Source organism: Abrus precatorius, unplaced genomic scaffold (assembly GCF_003935025.1).
Source record: "Abrus precatorius isolate BTA unplaced genomic scaffold, Abrus_2018 Scaffold10, whole genome shotgun sequence".
NCBI classification, from domain to species: Eukaryota; Viridiplantae; Streptophyta; class Magnoliopsida; order Fabales; family Fabaceae; genus Abrus; species Abrus precatorius.
The window spans coordinates 32,726,051-32,745,277 of NW_020874292.1; the positions used below are offsets into that span (position 1 = coordinate 32,726,051).

The following is a 19,227-nucleotide window of genomic DNA, read 5'->3' on the forward strand; positions in this document are numbered from 1 at the left end:
TTTATCCCACAAAAGTAGATAAATAAAATAAAAAGAAGGGCTTAATTTATTTGAAAATAAAAATAAAAAAATATGAATTTTTATAACATAAAACTTTATTTTAGCTTTTTATTCTTTATATTCCATGACATGTTTATCCCACAGGTAATATTTTTAGTATATTGCATATGAAATCAAAGTGGAACAGTGCAGAATTCGTTTAATTAGAATGAAAACTTCAGCTACGACCCACCGATGTTCTCTACACCTGCCGCCGAAAAGAAGCAAGAACTTCCTCACCTTTTTTTTTTTTTAATTTTAAACTAGTTTAGTCAAAACTCCTTTAAAAAATTTTTAAAAAATAACAGAATTTTGATACTATTTTGTTTTTTTAATTTCATTTTTTAAAACGAAATTTAATTAAAAAGGTTTAAAAAATTAAAATTCATCTCTTTTAGTAACAAAAATTAATTAATAAATAAATAAATTTTGTTCCATCATGTAACGAAACTTATCATGTGGCAAAAAAAAATTCAAACAGCAAAATTATTTTAATAATTTGTTTTTAAAAAATATTAAAAAATAAAAAAGCCGACGTCATAGCACCTGCCACTGCGAAGTCGAATACCCAATAACCCCATAATTGTGCTTCCCTTTGCACATTTAGTCTTTGCGTTGCCTAATTTGGATTGGTGTTTGGTGGGAGTGGGATTCAATCATGAAGACTTCTTGCTAATTTAGTCCAATCAAAACTTGCCCTTTAACCAAAAGAGAGACACTCACCTTTTATATCAATTATTGCTTTTATAAGCATTATTTTATTCCATGTATTATAATGCATTTTCAGTTCCATGTTCACTTAATTGCTTGAAAAATAACAATATCAAATTCATAATATTTATATTGAAATATTTCAATTAAACTAACCAAATCATTGATCTACTCACTATGGATAAAGAATAATAAATATATTTAAAGAAATAAGTTATGCATACTTAAAATATATAAATGTCCATACTTTACCTTTTTCTTTTCTTGGGTGGAGTATCATACTCTTCTCGTTATTTTATTTTATTTTATTCCTAAATTAAAAGTTTAAATATAATTTAAATTTAATATTTTCATTTTATAAAAAGTAGGAAAATAATTAGGATAGAAGAAAACAACAACAAAAAAATATAATGGTGAATCAGTATAATATTTGTAATTTTATTATGATCCCTATGATTTAAAAATTTTAGACAATGATTAAATTATATACAAGAACTATAACAAAAATAAAAAGTGTCATGTATAGAGATTAAAATAAAAAAAAAATTTAAATACAAAATTACAACGTTACAATGAAAGTTAACGACATATAATATTTAGGAAATATTTTTTATTTAGAAACTCTTAAACAAACTTTCTCTGTACATAAACTAAATTGAAACTGAAAACTTTATAGAAGAATAAAAATGGCATTTAAATTCCAAAATATTAGAATTAAAGCAGATAACAGCGAAAAGTTATAAAGCGCTTGTTTATGGATCAATATAAGGATAATATGATAAAATAAACAAACAAGATATGTTTATCTTATTGACTCAAAAAATTATAAATTATAAACAAACAATATAAAGCGCTTGTTAATAGTTTGAACGTAAATCAGAAGGGAAGTTGGATAAGAAATCAATAAGATAGCAAAAAGAAAAATGTTGTTGCCTTTCAATTCATCCTCTGAAAGAGAGTACAAATATAAAACAAGGTGAGACAAATGGAAAGAAAAAACTTTTTTCAAGGGGAGAGCTTCCAAATACAAAACAATTTGCCTTTTTAACTTTTTGATGATTTTATTCATGGATTTTCTTCCAATATATAACCAAGAGGTATATAATCTAGAAGGAATTTAATGTGCTGTAAAAAGATGCTAACAGAAAGCAATATGATGCAATAGAATTGTAACCAAATAGTGAATCATTTCTCTACTTGCGACTATCATGTGCTAAGAAGCTTCTAGTGCTAATTGATAATAAAATTCTTCATGTATTTAGGCCTAATTCTATTTCTTCTGGGTCTTAGTGGAGTTATGTGTTGGGTATTCTCATATGGATCCTCGAAGTCTAGCTAATCAGCTTGGTCATCTTCTTGGGACACAACATTCTTATTCCCTTGCAAAAACAACTTGTCCTCGAGGTGGAAAGATGGGTAAGATTTTTTTAGCTTATGAAGGTCCTCCCTAGTGGCATCTTCAGGGAATAATCCCTGTCATTGTACTACCACACAAGGAGGATCAGTGTCTTCCCAGTCCAAGATAGCTAATGGTTGAATGCAAGAATTATTGTCTATAGCTTCTTCAGGCAATTGCAGGGCAAGGTGGAGGGATCATGACATGTCTTCAGCTAGGACACATGGAACATAGGGTGAATTTTGCTTCCTTGGGGTATGTCTGATTCGAAAGCAACAGGTCTGAGTTGTTGGAGCAATTTGAAGGGACCATAGAAACGTTTGGCTAGTTTTTGAGTTCTATGTCCAGCCACAGAAGCTTGGCAGTAAGGCCATAATTTAACAAGAAACGTGTCTCCTATTTTGAAGGGATGAGGGAGCGATGTTGATCAGTATAGTGTTTCATAGTTGCTTGAACTTTAGATAACTTCTTTTTTAACAGCTGCAGAATATCATTTCTGCTAGTAAGTTCTACATTTAGGGCTTCAATATGACTAGAACCTGTGATGTACTGAGGAAGGGATCGTGGCAGCCTGCCATAAACGACCTTGAAGGGTGAGAATCCAGTGGAGGAGTGAATTGAGGAGTTATAATGCCATTCTGCCCAGTGTAAAAACTAACCCCAAAGTCAAAGTTGATGGTGCACAAAGCAACGTAAGTATTGTTGGAGTGTCTTGTTCACCACCTCAATTTGGCCATCACTTTGAGGGTGATAGGCCATCGACATTCGGAGAGTTGTGCCACTTAAGTGGAAGAGCTCTTGTCAAAACTTGTTGAGAAAAATTGGGTCACTATTCGACACGATGCTACGAGGCATTCCATGAAGTTTACACACCATTTTTACGAACAGATCAGCCACTTTGACTACGGTGAAGTGAGTAAGTAGCAATCCGAAATGAGCTCTTTGGACAAACGATTCACTACAACAAGGATAACAGTGTGACTTTAGAAAGAAGGGAGCCCAACAATAAAGTCTAAGGAAATATCCTCCCATACCTGAGTTGGAATCGGCAAGAGTGTTAAAAGCCCGTAGGGTGCATGAGTTGTATGCTTCACTTGTTGACAGGTCAAGCAAGCATTAACAAATATAGTAACATCTTGTTTCATCCCTGGCCAATACACATTCTCCCCTAGACGACCATATGTCCTATGTACTCCGCTATGACCCCAATTGGAGATGAATGGAACTCATGGAGCAACATATCCTTAAATGGAGAAGAGGGGGGATATACAGTTTTCCTTTGAAGAAAAGGAGCCCACAATTAACCTGAAAATCACGGTGAGCAGTAGGATCTTGTTGGACTTGTCGTAACAGCTCCTGTAGGTCAATATCCTCAGTCAAAGATTGTTTTAGTTTGTCAAGAAACTCTCAATGGGGAATGGTGATGGCGAATAGCTGGAAGGAGGGTTCATGAATACGGGAAAGGACATTTGCTACCTTGTTTTGAGATTCCAGTTTGTAGTAAATTTCATAGGCATACCCAAGAAGCTTAGCTAGATAAAACTCTTGCTCTAGGGTCTGGATAACCTGAGTCATGAGTTCTCGCAAACTGCGCTAATTTGTATGAATGATGAATTTGTGCCCCAAGAGGTAAGTGCGCCATTTTTTGACGGCTGACGTAATAGCACATAACTCACGAACATATATCGAAGCATTCAGGAGTTTAGGACAAAATTTCTTACTGTAATAACAAATGGGATGGCCATGTTGAATAAGGACAGTTCCCATGCCACGCCCTAAAACGTCAGTTTCCAAGACAAATTTTGCGTCGAAGTTAAGCAAGGCTAGAATTGGGCCCTTTGTCATGGCCTATTTCAAAGTCTCAAATGCATGTTGTGCTTGTGAGTTCCATTCAAAACCATCATTCTTGAGAAGGTCAATCAATAGTGCGGCAATATCAGCATGAACTTTCTGTAAAAACCTGTAAGGCCCAAGAACCCACGTAGGTGTTTCACAATTGTTGGGGTAGGCCATGAAACCATTGCCTGAATTTTCTCTGGATCAGGCCCGACTCCCGTGGCTGGTACCAAATGACCCAAGTAAGCTATTGAAGATTGGACGAAGGTGCACTTAGAGAGCTTAAAAAAAAAATTTGATTGCTGCTCAGACATTGAAACACTAGTTCCAACTGGTGTAGGTGATCTTCAAACGTCTTGCTATAAATTAATATGTCGTTAAAGAATATAATGACAAATTGTTAGAGATATTGTTGAAAAATAGAATTCATGGTAGCTTGGAAGGTGGATGGACCATTACACAACCCAAATGGCATGACGAGGAACTCATACTGACCATGGTGGGTGCTAAAAGCCGTTTTAGAGACATCAATGGGTGCCATACAAATCTGGTGGTAACCTGAATGAAGATCCAGCTTGAAGAACCACTGAGTGCCATAGAGTTCATCAAGGAGCTCATCAATGGCTGGAAAAAGAAATCTGTCTTTTACCGTGAGGGCATTGAGGGCTCAGTAGTCGACACAAAACTGCCATGTACCATCTTTTTTGCAGACCAAGAGAATTGGGGATGAAAAAGCACTAGAGTTGTGTTGGATGATGCCATGGTTAAGCATATCATTGATTTGGGATTCTATTTCTTTTTTTTGGAAGTGAGGGTAGCAGATGTTGATCGGGTTAGCCTCGTCTAGGAGGGGGATGGGGATGTGGTGGTCGGTGGCTCTTGGTGGTGGTAGGGTGGGGTATGTGAGGAATAAATGTTCATAGGTGTTGAGGAAGGTAGTGAGTTGGGGTTGGGAAATCAAATTTTCTGAAGGGAATTGGGTCGGGTTAACAAGGTGCAGCTCAAGAAGGGTGTCTAGGGCTTAGGTAGATGCCAATCGACGTCATTGGTGTATGGAAGCCTCATTTGGGCCGGGTTTAGGTTCGCCCTTAATGGTGACAATTTGGCCCGCTTTAATGTATTTCAAGGTGAGAGTACCATAGTTTAATAGGATTGGCCCAATGGCTTTTAACCACTGAACACCCAACATGATTTCGGCACCACTCAGGGATAAAACATAGAGATTAAGCAAAAAGTTATGAGAGCCAAGTTGTAAAGATACCTGAGAAAATAGGGCAGCGCAGGAGAGCTCTTCACCGTTACCAACAAGTACTTGAAATTCAGATGAAGCCTGTAGTGGAAGATTCAATTGTTTTGCGATACTGTCCTAGATGAAATTGTGAGTGCTACCGCTGTCAACTAATGTAGTGACTTGATGTTTGACGATCTAACCCATGACGCACAGAGTTTGTGGAACCGTGTGACCAATGAGAGCATGGAAACTGATATAGGCAGCATGAGGAATGGCGAAAATTGATGTTGACGCCTCGGTGGCCGAGTGAAGGAGGCAGGTGCTCAAAAGTTCCTTAGCATCGTCGGGTTGTTTGGAGTCAGCAATAAGAAGGTGAAACTGTCTCTTGCACTTGTGGCCTGGTGCAAAACGCTCATCACAGTTATAATACAATCCCTTCTCACAGCGGAACTGAAGCTCAGCAGGGGATAAACGTTTGATGAGGGTTGCGAGTTTCGGGTTGTTGGAGGAGGAGGAGGAGGAGGTTAGGGTGGGTCAGAACGATGGGGAGGTTTGGGGTATTACCAAAGTGGGAGCGCGACGAGAGTGGTTTGCTGACGCTTTATGATCAGAGAGTTTTTCCTCTTGAAGTTTGGCTAAGCTTATGGCTTGGGATAGGGAGATAGGTCGGAACGACTGAACCTCACCGCGGATATCGGGTTTCAGGCCTGAGACAAAGCAGTTAAGGTAAAAGGGGGGAGGGAGACCCACGATGCGGTTGGCCAAGGTTTCAAACGCAGCTTGGTAAGCTTTAACGGTGGGGGTTTGTGTCAGTTTGAACAAAGCTCCTTTTGAATCCTCATAGAGGGAGGGAGCAAAACGCATCTCAAGGGTATGTAAGAATGTGGACCTAGAGCAAAGTTGGCCATTAGAATGCATCCACTGAAACCAAGTGAGAGCTTCACCTTCCATGTAAAAGGAAGTAATGCACAGTCCCTGGTCATCGAGGGTGTTATGGAAATAAAAAAAATTGGAATATCTTGAAAATCCACCCCAATGGATCGGTACTGTCAAAGCGAGAGATGTCGAGTTTAATGGTGGTGGCAGGGAAAAGTTGTGTGGAACTAGGATCGCTTTGGAAATGGGTAAAACCAAGAGGACCAAGGCGAGTTCTTAGTGCAATGATTTCAGAAGTGAGGGTGGTGATGTTCGTTTGGTAATTTTGTTGGAAGGTGAGTTAGGTTTGGAGTAACTGTTGCAAGGTGGATGCAAGGTCAGCAAAAAAGGGTAAGGAGCTTATGATACAATACAATGAAAGCACCAATGAAAGAGAGCACAAATACAAAACAAGTAATGAGACAAATGGAGAGAAAAAACTCCTTTCGAGGGGAGAGCCTCCAAATACAAAACAAATTGCCTTTTTAACTTTTTATGATTTTATTCATAGATTTCCTTCCAATATATAACCAAGTGGTACATAATCTAGACGAAATTTAACGTGCTATAAAAAAATGCTAACAAAAAGTGATGCAACAAAATTGTAACCAAATGGTGAGTCATTCCCCTACTTGCCGCTGCCATGTGCCAGGAAGCTTCTAGTGCTAATTGATAATAGAATTTTGATGTATTTGGACCTAATTTTATTTTTTTTGGACCTTAATGAAATTATGTGTTGAATATTCTTATATAGATTCTTGAAGTTCAATTCATTAGCTTGGTCATCTTCCTGTGACATAACATCCTTACTTTACATTATAAAATATTTTTATTTTTTTGTCATTATTTTCATGTCGTTAATGTGACTATCGTTATTGAGATCACATGCATCACAATTATAAACATTCTTGTTCAAAGCTAAAACTTGAATTGCTTATATTACTTTATTATTTATATAAAAATTTAATTAAATTTTTCTAATTTTTATGTTTTTTATTATAAATTAATAATATATTATTAAAATTATTTGTTTATTTAATAATCACTTTAAGAAATGGATTTAAAAAATTATTTAAATAATTAATAGCGTAAAATGATCATTCTTCTGTAGCAAATACTTATATTTATTTCACTGGAATTTGATTTTGGTTTTGTTCCGCGTGCTTTATTCTGCCTGTGCTTCGTCTTACGCATGGCACGCCGTCTAACTTTCTTTCAAGCACTCACTTAAAGTAAAAAAAAAAAATATATATATATATATATATATATATAGTTTAATATTTGACGTTTATGTTTATAATTTTTTAATTTTATTTAATTATTTTATTTATAATTTTAAATATAATTACAAATTCTCATACGAGACACAATTATTGGCCAATTAAATCTCAACTTAAGAATGTTTAGAATTGCTCAAGCAAGTCTTATAAAAAACAATAAAAAAAGGTTAATGATTGATTATAGTAAATCTCTTGATCAGTCCCTCAAAAGTGATAAATGTGCAATTTGAAATCTCCCTTTTGCAAAAGCAATTAGGGTTAGAAGGCTCTAACATTATAATTGGACAGGATTTTAATAAGGGTTAAGATCCAGATCCACCAATCAGTACCTTCCACGGCTTTAGTTCCAAGAGATGAACGTGGGTAATAAATAAAAATAAAGAGCAAGACACAATCAATTTAAGTGCCAAAATATAATGATCATAGTCATAGAGAGTCTTACAAAGATACAATGTATGTTCCACTAGCATTCTTCTCTCTCTTATCTCTCACTCTCATCTCTACCCATGGAGCATTCTCACAACAATCCCACATCCAGTTGCCCTCAGAACACCACACAAAAGAGAAGCTAACCCACATCCACTTTTACTTCCATGAAATTAGAAATGAGAAGAACCCCTCGATTGTGCAAATAATAGAGTCACCAAAGAATGTTCCTAATGCGTTTGGCACAACTTTTGTCATGGATGATGCAATGACTGAAGGGCCAGAGCTGAGTTCAAAGCAGATTGGAAGGGCTCAAGGGTTGTTTGGCCTTTCCTCTCTTGAGGACCGTGGGATGTTCATGTTGACCAATTTTGTATTCAAAGATGGCATCTATGCAGGAAGCACATTGAGCATGCTTGGAAGGAACCCCGTTCTGGAGCAAAATAGAGAAATGTCAATTGTTGGTGGCACTGGTGCGTTTAGATTTGCCACTGGCTATGCCATAGTAAACAGTGTTTATTCCATTTCTACCCCTGAACATTTTGTTGTGGAGTACAATATTACACTGCGTCTCTCCTAATGTGTCCCTTTTGTCAGGGTAGTAGTGTCCGTTTAAATAAGTGTCTCAGTTAGGAGGATCAACAGTTTCAGATGGTTAGATCGTAGCACGTACTTTTAATCAAATTTGATAGATTCTATTATGTCTTGTTAGATTGTTTATTAGAATGTTGCTGTTTCAGTTGTCATTTTCTTCTTTTCTCTTAGCAAACAAGACACTTTGCTTTTTTCTGGTGTGAGTTGCTTAAATTACTAACTTGTAACTTTGCAACGTGAGATTCATGCAACTGTTAAAGCTTTCGGTGTACTTTAAATTTGTCAGCAGCTTCTTTGATCCCGCAGCATCAACTATTGACCGAATGTGAGAAGTTTCAGCCTTTACCAATTTAGTAAATTTTCTCTTTTTTTGTCAACGTGATTTGGAACGGCCCCAACCCTAACTTAGTGTGAAAACCAAATTTTTTCTTCCAAATTTTTAAAAATATATAAAAATAAAATAATAATTTTGTTTTATAGAAAAACAAAAAAAATTTGAAAAAGTTATTTTGTTTTCCAAAAAAAGAAGCTTTCAGACTTATACCATAATATCAAAAATCAATTCTAAGCATAAAAAAGAATAATAGCATTTTACAAAAATTTTAAATTATCAATATAAAAGTGTAAGGATCCTTTTTTTTCTCTGAAAAAAGAAAACAAAAATTTTCAAATGAGTTTTCGGAGGAGAGAAGAAAATTTTTAAAGAGACAACACAAGTTTTTTTAGAGAAAGAAAAATTTTTAGAGACAAAGTAAAGAACAAATATTTCAAAAAGAAAAATGAATATTAAGAAAGAAAAACACGAAATAGAAAAAAGCACACCTAAAGAGAAGACCAAACGAAATTAGAGAGCAAGAGACAAAAACCAAAGCCTAAAAGAAGAAGAAACAATCAATCATTTAATTTTGTTCTCTTTATTTTTGGTTCACATCTTGAACATTTGCTAACTGTATTTAAGGGTTTTTTTTTTCTTCTTTCTTTTGCTTTGCATACTAAACTCATCTTGCTCTAACCGGAACTCTGGTAAACTTATAAAAATGAACCATGAAGTTGGAACTAAATAATAAAAATATAAAGCTACTTATCCCGAACCATATCATAAAACTTCATATCCCATATTTATTTTTTATATATATTATTATTATTAAAATAAAAGTTCAAATGAATACGTCGAGAGTTATGAGTGCCTGCACCCTTCAACATTAAATTTCAATGCAAATTTCGGTCTTTTTTTTTTCGTTATTATATTATGTTAAATCTCTTATTTTTATTATTAATTTTTAATTTATTTGGGTTTTCGGCTCATATAGCCCTTTTTTTAAAAAAATAAAATAAAACATTTTAAGCCCAAATATTTTTTAGCTTATTTTTTTATATATTTTTTTTCTGTTTTGACTATTATTTTATTCATTTGTCTTTAACTTATTTTAGTGAAATTAGTTTATTATTTTTCTTTTTATACCTTTAAATTCAACTTACCTTACTTTATGTTGCTTTTATAATATTAGCATTTATTTTGATATTTTATTTAATTTCTATTTCCACTTTTATAAAAGGTGTTTCTCTTTATAAAAAAATTAAATAAAAAAAATAAAGTAAATCACTTTTTATAATTCTTAGATTTTTTTTTTATATCTATTTCATTATTTATTCATTATTATTGTAGCATTATTTTTATTTGCTATTTTATGCAGATTTAGAATGTAAATTTGATATTTATGTTTTGTTTCTGTTTGTTTTGGTGAATGACTTATATTTTTACTTTTGTTGTATAATCAATTAATAAATAATAATATAATTGCATCAATTTATAATATTAACATATAGCTTCTCTATCGTCATGCATTATAAATTGATGAAATCTATATGTACTTACGTTACTAAGACTTTATGCAATATTAATTTATCATATATTATCTTTAATCAATTAATTAATCATCTTAACAATTAATCAAGATATATTCCCCTTCTAATTACTAACTTACGAATCAATCAACTAATTTCAATCTAAATTGTCTTATTAACGAAACAATTTATAATATTAATGTGTAGTGACTTTACTTTTGTGTATTATAAATTGTCAAAATCTATATTTATCAACGTTATCTTAGGTTTTATATAATATAAATTTATCAAATGAATTTTTTTAAACTTTTTTATTAAATAAATATTTTTTATAAAATATTTATGTATAGCTTACGCTATCCTAAATTTTCTTTCAACATTAATCATAATCAAAATTAAAATGTGAATACTTCATTTACAAATAAAATATTTCTAACAATTAACAATATAGTTGTATGATATTCCTTCACTTTTTGTATTGTTTCTCATAGGGTACATTGATAAGTCTGTAATTAGGCCCTATTTTACAGCCCAAATATTTATATTTGACCTTTATTTTATTTGGGTTTTACACTAATTTATATATTAATTGTATAGTTTGATATAAAGAGACCGCAAGTGAATTTTTGGTGCATTTTGGATACAAATTGATAAAAGATTAGAGCTTCGCAGCAGTCAACACGCCCAGACTCTTTCAACAAGCATGGGGTGCTTCGAGCGCACGTGCTCATCTGCGGGAAGCCCAATTATGAAGAGTCTTTAGAGTTTTCAAATCCTATTAAAAGGAAGATCTCAGACATCGTATAGGACACTGTTTTTATCTTGGCTTTTGCTCTATAATATATCTCATCTCGTCTCTCTTACACAGGATCCTTGGCACAAACTTGACGAGACTTAGAGCTTCAAGCGATCGTACTGAAGATCGGGAACACATCTCATACTCTAGTTTGCTATTTCTTTTGATTATAACTTTGTTTATGATTGTTTTAGTTCTTTTCTTTAGCATGAGTAACTAAGTCCATAGTTAGGGCTATGAGAACTATTGTTTATGAATTTATAAAATTTTGATGTTTGAATCTATTCCGTTTTGTGATTAGATTTTATCCTATTGCGCTTCTTTTTTAATCCTACTTAATTATATCGTCAGGCGACTTACCTCGGTTAATTAATAGATCTATAGGGTAAAACAAGACAAAAGATTAGATAGACCAAATCAATCTTTCTCTTCTAATCGTTATTAAATTAACAAGTTCGTAGGCTCCTTAAGCTTTCTTAAATTAATGTCTTGCATGATCATTGGGGATGTTGATTTAGAGAAAAGAATATTAATATTGCATGACCATTGTGTATTAATAGTATTCGTATGAATTATTGGTAATCACAAGGAAACGAATTTAGAGTTAAACAGAAAAATAACATAAAGAATTGAATGAGAAAACACATATGCCCTAGGTTGTCCGATAAGTTTAACCAAAACGAGCATTGTTTCCTTGCCCTTAGTTTTATAATTAATTTTATAAATTCTTGTATAACCACGTTATTTTGTATCATAAACATTATAATTTTATGAAAATAATTTTAATTTTAAAATAATTTTTTTTATTAAACTTAATTTTAATCAACCGACTTTATAATTTTTAGATAGAATTGTGTGGCTTTGAGTTCTCCATTGCATACGTAGGAATGAGAATCAGACCCGTTAAATCAAAATAAATTTTAAAATAATTTTTTAAGGTATCTATTAACATTTTAATAAATAAGTTATCTTTTAAAATAAAAAGTATAAATAATTATTGTTTAGGGATTAAATAAATATTTTTTAAAATTAAATGAATTTGTACAATTAATTTAAAATAATTTTTTTTAAATAGACGTCGTAGGGTGTTAATACCTTCTTTACACGTAAATAAATCTTGAACTCATTTTTAGTTTCAAATATTATATTATTTAAAAAAAATTCTTAAAATATATTTTGATAACGAATCCTCTGATATATTTTTAAAAACGTTCCGGTTGGGATAGTTAGCAAGAGCACATCTAAGTATACCGTAGGTTAAGCAAAAGCTTTTATAGCATATGTGATGGTGCGTAAAATTCATTTAAATATGTATCTATTTCAACAGTACATGTGTTATAGCTTTTATGGAAAAATATGATTTAACATAATGTTACCAGATTTCTAAACATGTACTTAACGAGACACTTAACATATATTTTTCAGTTGCTCCTTCATACTACACTTTACATAATTTTGTAAAATGCAATCATTTAGATGATAAACTGTGAATATGTATTAGCAAATATTTCACTTTATTAATTTCGTCCGTAATTATCGTGGGTACTGTATTCTCAAAATTACATATCCAATTAACAATATAATAACCCACACGTTCCTATAAAGAAGATTCAAATTCAAGATTACATATCGAACAAAGAAAAAATATCTGAAGATTAATTAACCAAAATACTAGCTGCTCAATTGAAAAATCAACAGATTTAAACAAAAATTAGCTACGTGCATTTTATAGAATACTTGATAGTTTTATTATTAAAGATCGAATTGCTTTTCGTTGGCCGAAATGTTATCATTATTAGTTTTTGGTTCATTGAACTAGGAGCAAACAAAAAGAGTCGTAAATAAAAAACCATTTGCAATTGTGTATCCATAAAATATTATTTCGAAACTAAAACTACACATCTTCATCGTATATTTCAAAACCCTAATTTAAAATGGATAAGCCCTAAGAGGCCGACAAAATAGCGTCAAGGAGTAAACCATTTCTGAAGGTGCTGTAAATTTGTATTTTTCAACTAAACAATTTGCGAGAACTACGGCTGAAGACGAAGGAAGAAGCTGAGAAGACGGAGACAAAAGAACAAAAACGATGTTACAATAACAAGAGGCCAAGAGCACGCAGTGGCGCAAAAGCAGGAGCACAACGACACAAGAGTAAAGACACTTTCAGTATAATGAAACTAAGGTTAATTAGAAGTTACACGAGTTTGAGCCAGTTGGCTTAACGCTTTTTTAATAATTATTTACTAAAATAAAATTAAAAACAAATATATTCTTTGGCGAAAGCAAATTTTTGTCACATAAGACTATGTTTCATATTTAATGGAGACGAAATCATTTTTTTATTTTTAATTTATCTATTTCATTTAAAATATTGACGAAACGTAAAAAAAATAATTCATTTATTAAAAAAAAGGTAGAGTTACAAATAGATTTATCTTTTTATTTGTCTGCCTCTTCCCACTAACATAATTCATTTATTTTTTTCTCTTTCTACCACCCATCTTATTTAATATTTTCTTGTAACTCTACACTATTCACACAGTATAACTCATTTATTTTTCTCTCTCTTCCCAGTACCACAATTCATTTATTTTTCTCTCCTTCCCTTCATTGGGTCATGTGTGTCTGCAGAACTACAAATTTAAATTTAAATTTTTATTTTACCTTTTTATCTCTATTGTATATGAAACACGTGACACGTGTCACATTCTAATTGATTTCGTCTCTATTTTAGACGAAATAGACAAATTTAAAATAAAAAAAAATGATTTCATCTTCTGTAAATATGAAACATAGTCTGACGTGGCAAAAATTTACCCCAAACAGAAAATATGTTTATTTTTAATTTTATTTTAGTAAATAATTATTAAAAAACATTAAAAAAATCATTAAGCCAGTATATTTTATTTTTGTTAATATGTTAGTATTTAAAGTACAAAATAAATATAAATAGTCGAATCAAGAGTAAAACTTCCTACTCTTAAATATAATAATGAAAATTTATTATTTAAGATTATACAAAACTAAAAAAATAATAATAAAAATTAATTTTAAAAAAAGTATATTTAGTTCAAATATTTTTATCCCACAAGAGTAGATAAATAAAATAAAAAGAGGGACTTAATTTATTTGAAAATAAAAAAAATGAATTTTTATTACATAAAACTTTATTTAAACTTTTTATTCATTTATATTCCATGACATATTCATCCCACAGGTAATATGTTTATATATATATATATATATAGAATTTGTTTAATTAGAATGAAAACTTCAGCCTGTTAATTAGAATGGGAATGCTAGATAATTACTCCAAGGCCCCATTCATTTTCTAGAGAGACTGCAAGTAGAATTATGGACTTAATTAGATGAGATTCTTAAGAGAGAAGAAATTATTAGGTTCTAAAAATTCTGTTGTAAATGATTACCCATGGGGGATAGAAATACTCGATATTTCCATGGCATTACCATTGTTTGGCGAAGAAGAAGCATGGGATAGAAATACTCGATATTTTCATGTCACTACCATTGTTCGGCGAAGAAGAAGTAAGGTAGATAAGCTCATGAATGATGATGGGGAATGGGTGGAGCAACCAGCTGATCTGGAGAGAATGGCAACTTCCTTTTATTCATCTCTCTTTTTTTATGCAGGAGCACTTGAATCGTTCTGTTTGTCTAATGTATTCCCTCGGTTAAGTGATGATGAATTTGCCGCCCTTGGAGCGCCCATTAATAATAAAGAGATTCACTTTGCAATGAAGCACATGAGTGGATTCAAGGCCCCTGGTCCTGATAGGTTACAAGCAGTGTTCTTTAAATCTCAGTGGGACATAGTGGGGAATGTTGTTTGCCAACTAATCAATGATATTGAAGAACCTCTTAAAGTTGCTGATATCAACGAGACGTTGATAGTGCTGCTCGAAAGTAGATAATGTTACCCATTTAAAGTAGATGAGGCCTATTGGTTTGTGTGACGTATCGTACAAAATTTTAACCAAAGTCTTGACTTATAGACTCTGTCAGGTGATGGAGAAGTTAGTTCACTATAATTAGTGTAGCTTTATTCTGCAAAGGCAGAGCAAAGATAATAATATTTCGGGAAGTAGTCCACTCTATGAGATATAAAATAGGGGTGAAGGGATGGATGGCGATCAAGATTGATCTTTAGAAGGCCTATGACAGGTTGAAGTTTGAATTTGTGAAGGACACACTACTTGATATTGGCTTACCAAGACAGTTTGTGGACATTGTTTGGGCAAGCATTTCTTCTCCAAGAATGTGTATGCTTTGGAATAGGGAAGTCCTCGATGAATTATTACCCTCTCGAGGTGTTCTCTAAGGTGATCCACTCTCACCATATTTGTTCGTCCTTTGTATGAAGAGACTTTTTTAGCTTATTTCAATGGAGGTCGAAACAAGCAAATGACAACCTATCAGACTGGCTAGGGATGGTCCTTCCTTTTCACATCTTGCATTTGCTGATGATTTCATTTTATTCGTCGAGGCTTCAATGGATCAAGTAAAGGTATTTCAGGCTTGCCTTGATCGCTTCTGTGCTAGCTCTGGTCAAAAGGTTAGCTTGGAAAAGATTAGGATATTCTTCTCTAAGAATGTGTCCCATACCGTGAGGAACGATGTTAGCTTAGCCTTAGGATTCCAACATACTGATAACCTGGGGAAGTACTGGGGAATTCCTGCTCATCATTCGCAAATCCAGCGGAGTGACTATCAAAGTGTGATCGATAAAGTAACTAAGCAGTTAAGTGGATGGAAAACCTTTAACCTTTCCTTTGCGGGTCTACTCATGTTATGCAAATCAATCATTGCGGCTATTCCATCTTACACCATGCAAACGGTTCATATGTCCCAAAGTATATGTGATGTAGTGGGTAAACTATGCCACAATTTCCTGTGGGGTGATAGCTTTACTCAGAAGAAAATTCACACGTCATTAGTTGGGATACTATATGCATGCTTAAGAAGTGTGACGGATTAGGACTACTGAGAGATGTCAACAACTCCTTCATGATGAGTAATTGTTGGAGCTTGCTTACTGAACCTAATAAGTTTTGGGTGAAAGTATTGCGCTCAAAGTATAAATGCCTGGAAGGTACAATATCACAGGTTGAGAAGAAAGCTAGTATGGCTAATTTGTGGAAAGGTATTTGTTTAAACTAGAAACACATTGTTCAACATGCCCAGTGGTGGGTAAAGGGCGGATGTACTACACGTTTTTAGTTCGACACCTAGCTGCCACAATGTTCTCCTCTTATTCAACACGCTACTACTTTTATCCCACCTGTTGAGTTCTTTCGGAAGGTCTGTGATTATGTAACCGAATAGGGAACATAGAATATTTATCATATTATACCATGGATACCTCAGGAGTTTTTTAAACAATATTGCATCTGAAACTCCTCCCATGATAAACGTCGAGCCAGATGAAATTTATTGGGGACTTATTATCGATGGTTCGTTCACTATTAGAACTGCCTGTGCAAACTTGTCATAAGCTGAACCAGTACCCTATACTCCTATTTTCAAAGTCCTATGGAAATGGCAAGGCCCAAAAAGGAGTAGGCTACTCCTTTGGCATGCTGCACATGAAAGTCTCATGACAAATGGTGCACGTACTAAACGAGGTTTAGTGGCGATCCCAACGTGCCCCATTTGCACACAAGGTTTGGAAGATACCATGCATGTTCTTCGAGATTGTAATTTTGCACGTGAAGTTTTGAGCAACATGCATGGTGACATTACTATTGACCAACTCGTGGAAAGTAATATTTAGGAATGGATGGTGTTTCGCCTAACAAGAAGTCTTACTAGGGGGGACGAATTGGCCCCTTATTTTTGCTATCACTATTGATGCGCTATGGAACAGAAGAAATACAGCCGTGTTTCAACATTCATTCTCATCGGCAAATCATATAGTATCTAAGGTAATGGGTCGTGCAAATTCAATAGTCAACAACAACTCTCCTTTTGGTGCAAAAGATGGCCTAGAGTACACACATAATATGAGGAAATGGAATTGTCCTCCTACGGAGTTTATCAAGTTGAATGGGAATGGTGTTGTGTTTTACGGCGGTTTAATTCGAGATTCAAATGATAGATTTATTATGGCATTTTCAAGAAAACTAAACCATTGTTCTGTCACTCAGGCTGAGTTGTGGGCTATTAAACAAGGCTTTCGACTAATTTGTCTCAGAAACTTGGGTACCTGCATTTTGGTAGAATATGATTCTTTAAAGACAATCACTCTCTTGAAGAATGAATGTCCTTGTCAAAGCACCTGTTTTGATTTAGTGAAAGAGATATCTAAATTAACAGCTTCATGTGCAATAGTTTTATATATTCATATCGATAGGGAAAGTAACCTAAAGACAAACTTGTTAGCTAAACATTATTTTTTAGAGGAGAATCTAATTATTTATTATTCATTTCCTATTTTTATTCACCATTTGTTAGCGGCTGATTTGGCAAGAGTTATGTAATTTTTTGGTTTTTGGGCTGCTAGCCCCCTTCCTCACCAAAAAGAATGAAAACTTCAGCTACGACCCACCTCTGTTCGCGACCTCTACAGCCGAAAAGAAGCAAGACCTCCTCACTTTTTATTTTATTTTGTTTTATTTTATACTAGTTTAGTCAAAACTCCTTTAAATCTCAACTTAGTAATAAGACAAAAATGTTTAGAATTGCTCAATCAAGTCTTATAAAAAACAATAAAAAAAGGTTAATGATTGATTATAATAAATCTCTTAATCAGTCCCTCAAAAGTGGTAAATGTCCAATTTGAAATCTCCCTTTTGCAAAAGCAATTAGGGGTTAGAAGGCTCTAACATTATAATTGGACAGGATCTTGACTAATGAAACAATTAAATTTTTATTTAAAAAATAATAAATATAAATATTTTAATACGGATTAAGATCCAGATCCACCAATCAGTACCTTCCACGGCTTTAGTCCCACGAGATGAACGTGGGTAATAAATAAAAATAAAGAGCAAGACACAATCATTTTAAATGCCAAAATCTAATAGTCATAGTCATAGAGAGAGTCTTACAAAGATACAATGAATGTTCCACTAGCATTCTTCTCTCTCTCATCTCTCACTCTCATCTCTACCCATGGAGCATTCTCACAACAATCCCACATCAAGTTGCCCTCAGAACACCACACAAAAGAGAAGCTAACCCATATCCACTTTTACTACCATGACATTAGAAATGAGAAGAACCCCACTATTGTGCAAGTGACAGAGTCACCAAAGAATGTTCCTAATGGGTTTGGCACAACTTTTATGATGGATGATGCAATGACTGAAGGGCCAGAGCTGAGTTCAAAGCAGATTGGAAGGGCTCAAGGGTTGTTTGGCCTTGCCTCTCTTGAGGACCTTGGGATGTTCATGTTGACCAATTTTGCATTCAAAGATGGCATCTATGCGGGAAGCACATTGAGCATGCTTGGAAGGAACCCCATTGCGGAGCAAAATAGAGAAATGCCAATTGTTGGTGGCACTGGTGCGTTTAGATTTGCCACTGGCTATGCCATAGCAAATAGTGTTAATTCCATTTCTACCCCTGAACATTTTGTTGTGGAGTACAATATTACACTGCGTCTCTCCTAATGTGTCCCTTTTGTCAGGGTAGTAGTGTCCGTTAAAATAAGTGTCTCAGTTAGTGGGATCATTAGTTTCAGCTGGTTAGATCGTGGCGCGTATTTTTAATCAAATTTGATATATTATGTTCTGTCTTGTTATATTTGTCCATTACAATGTTGCTGTTTCAGTTGTCATTTTCTTCTTTTTTCTTAGCAAACAGGACAAAGTTTGCTTTTTTCCAATGTGAGTTGCTTAAATCACTAACTTGTAACTTTGCAACGTGAGATTCCTGCGACTGTAAATGCTTTCTGTGGACTTTCACTTTGTCAGCAGCTTCTTTGAACCCTCAGCATCAACCATTGATCGAATGTGAGAAGTTTTAGCCTTCACCAATGTAGTAAATTTTCTCTTTTTTGTCAACGTTATTTGGAACTGCCCCAACCCTAACTTAGCGAGAGCACATCCTAAGTGCAATGTAGGTTAGGTCATAAGCTTTTATAGCATATGTAGTTGTGCGAAAAATTCATTTAAATATGTATCTATTTCTAACA

At 33.6% G+C, this 19,227-nt stretch overlaps 2 protein-coding genes across 2 annotated transcripts; both read left to right on the forward strand.

The window, feature by feature from the left end:
• Positions 1–7,859: 7,859 nt before the first annotated feature.
• On the forward strand, positions 7,860–8,414 carry LOC113853106 (dirigent protein 11-like). Its single transcript, XM_027483560.1, has one exon. The coding sequence runs from the start codon at positions 7,860–7,862 to the stop codon at positions 8,412–8,414; it is 555 nt and encodes a 184-aa protein (XP_027339361.1).
• Positions 8,415–18,148: 9,734 nt separating this feature from the next.
• Positions 18,149–18,703, forward strand: LOC113867890 (dirigent protein 21-like). Its single transcript, XM_027503400.1, has one exon. The coding sequence runs from the start codon at positions 18,149–18,151 to the stop codon at positions 18,701–18,703; it is 555 nt and encodes a 184-aa protein (XP_027359201.1).
• Positions 18,704–19,227: the final 524 nt, after the last annotated feature.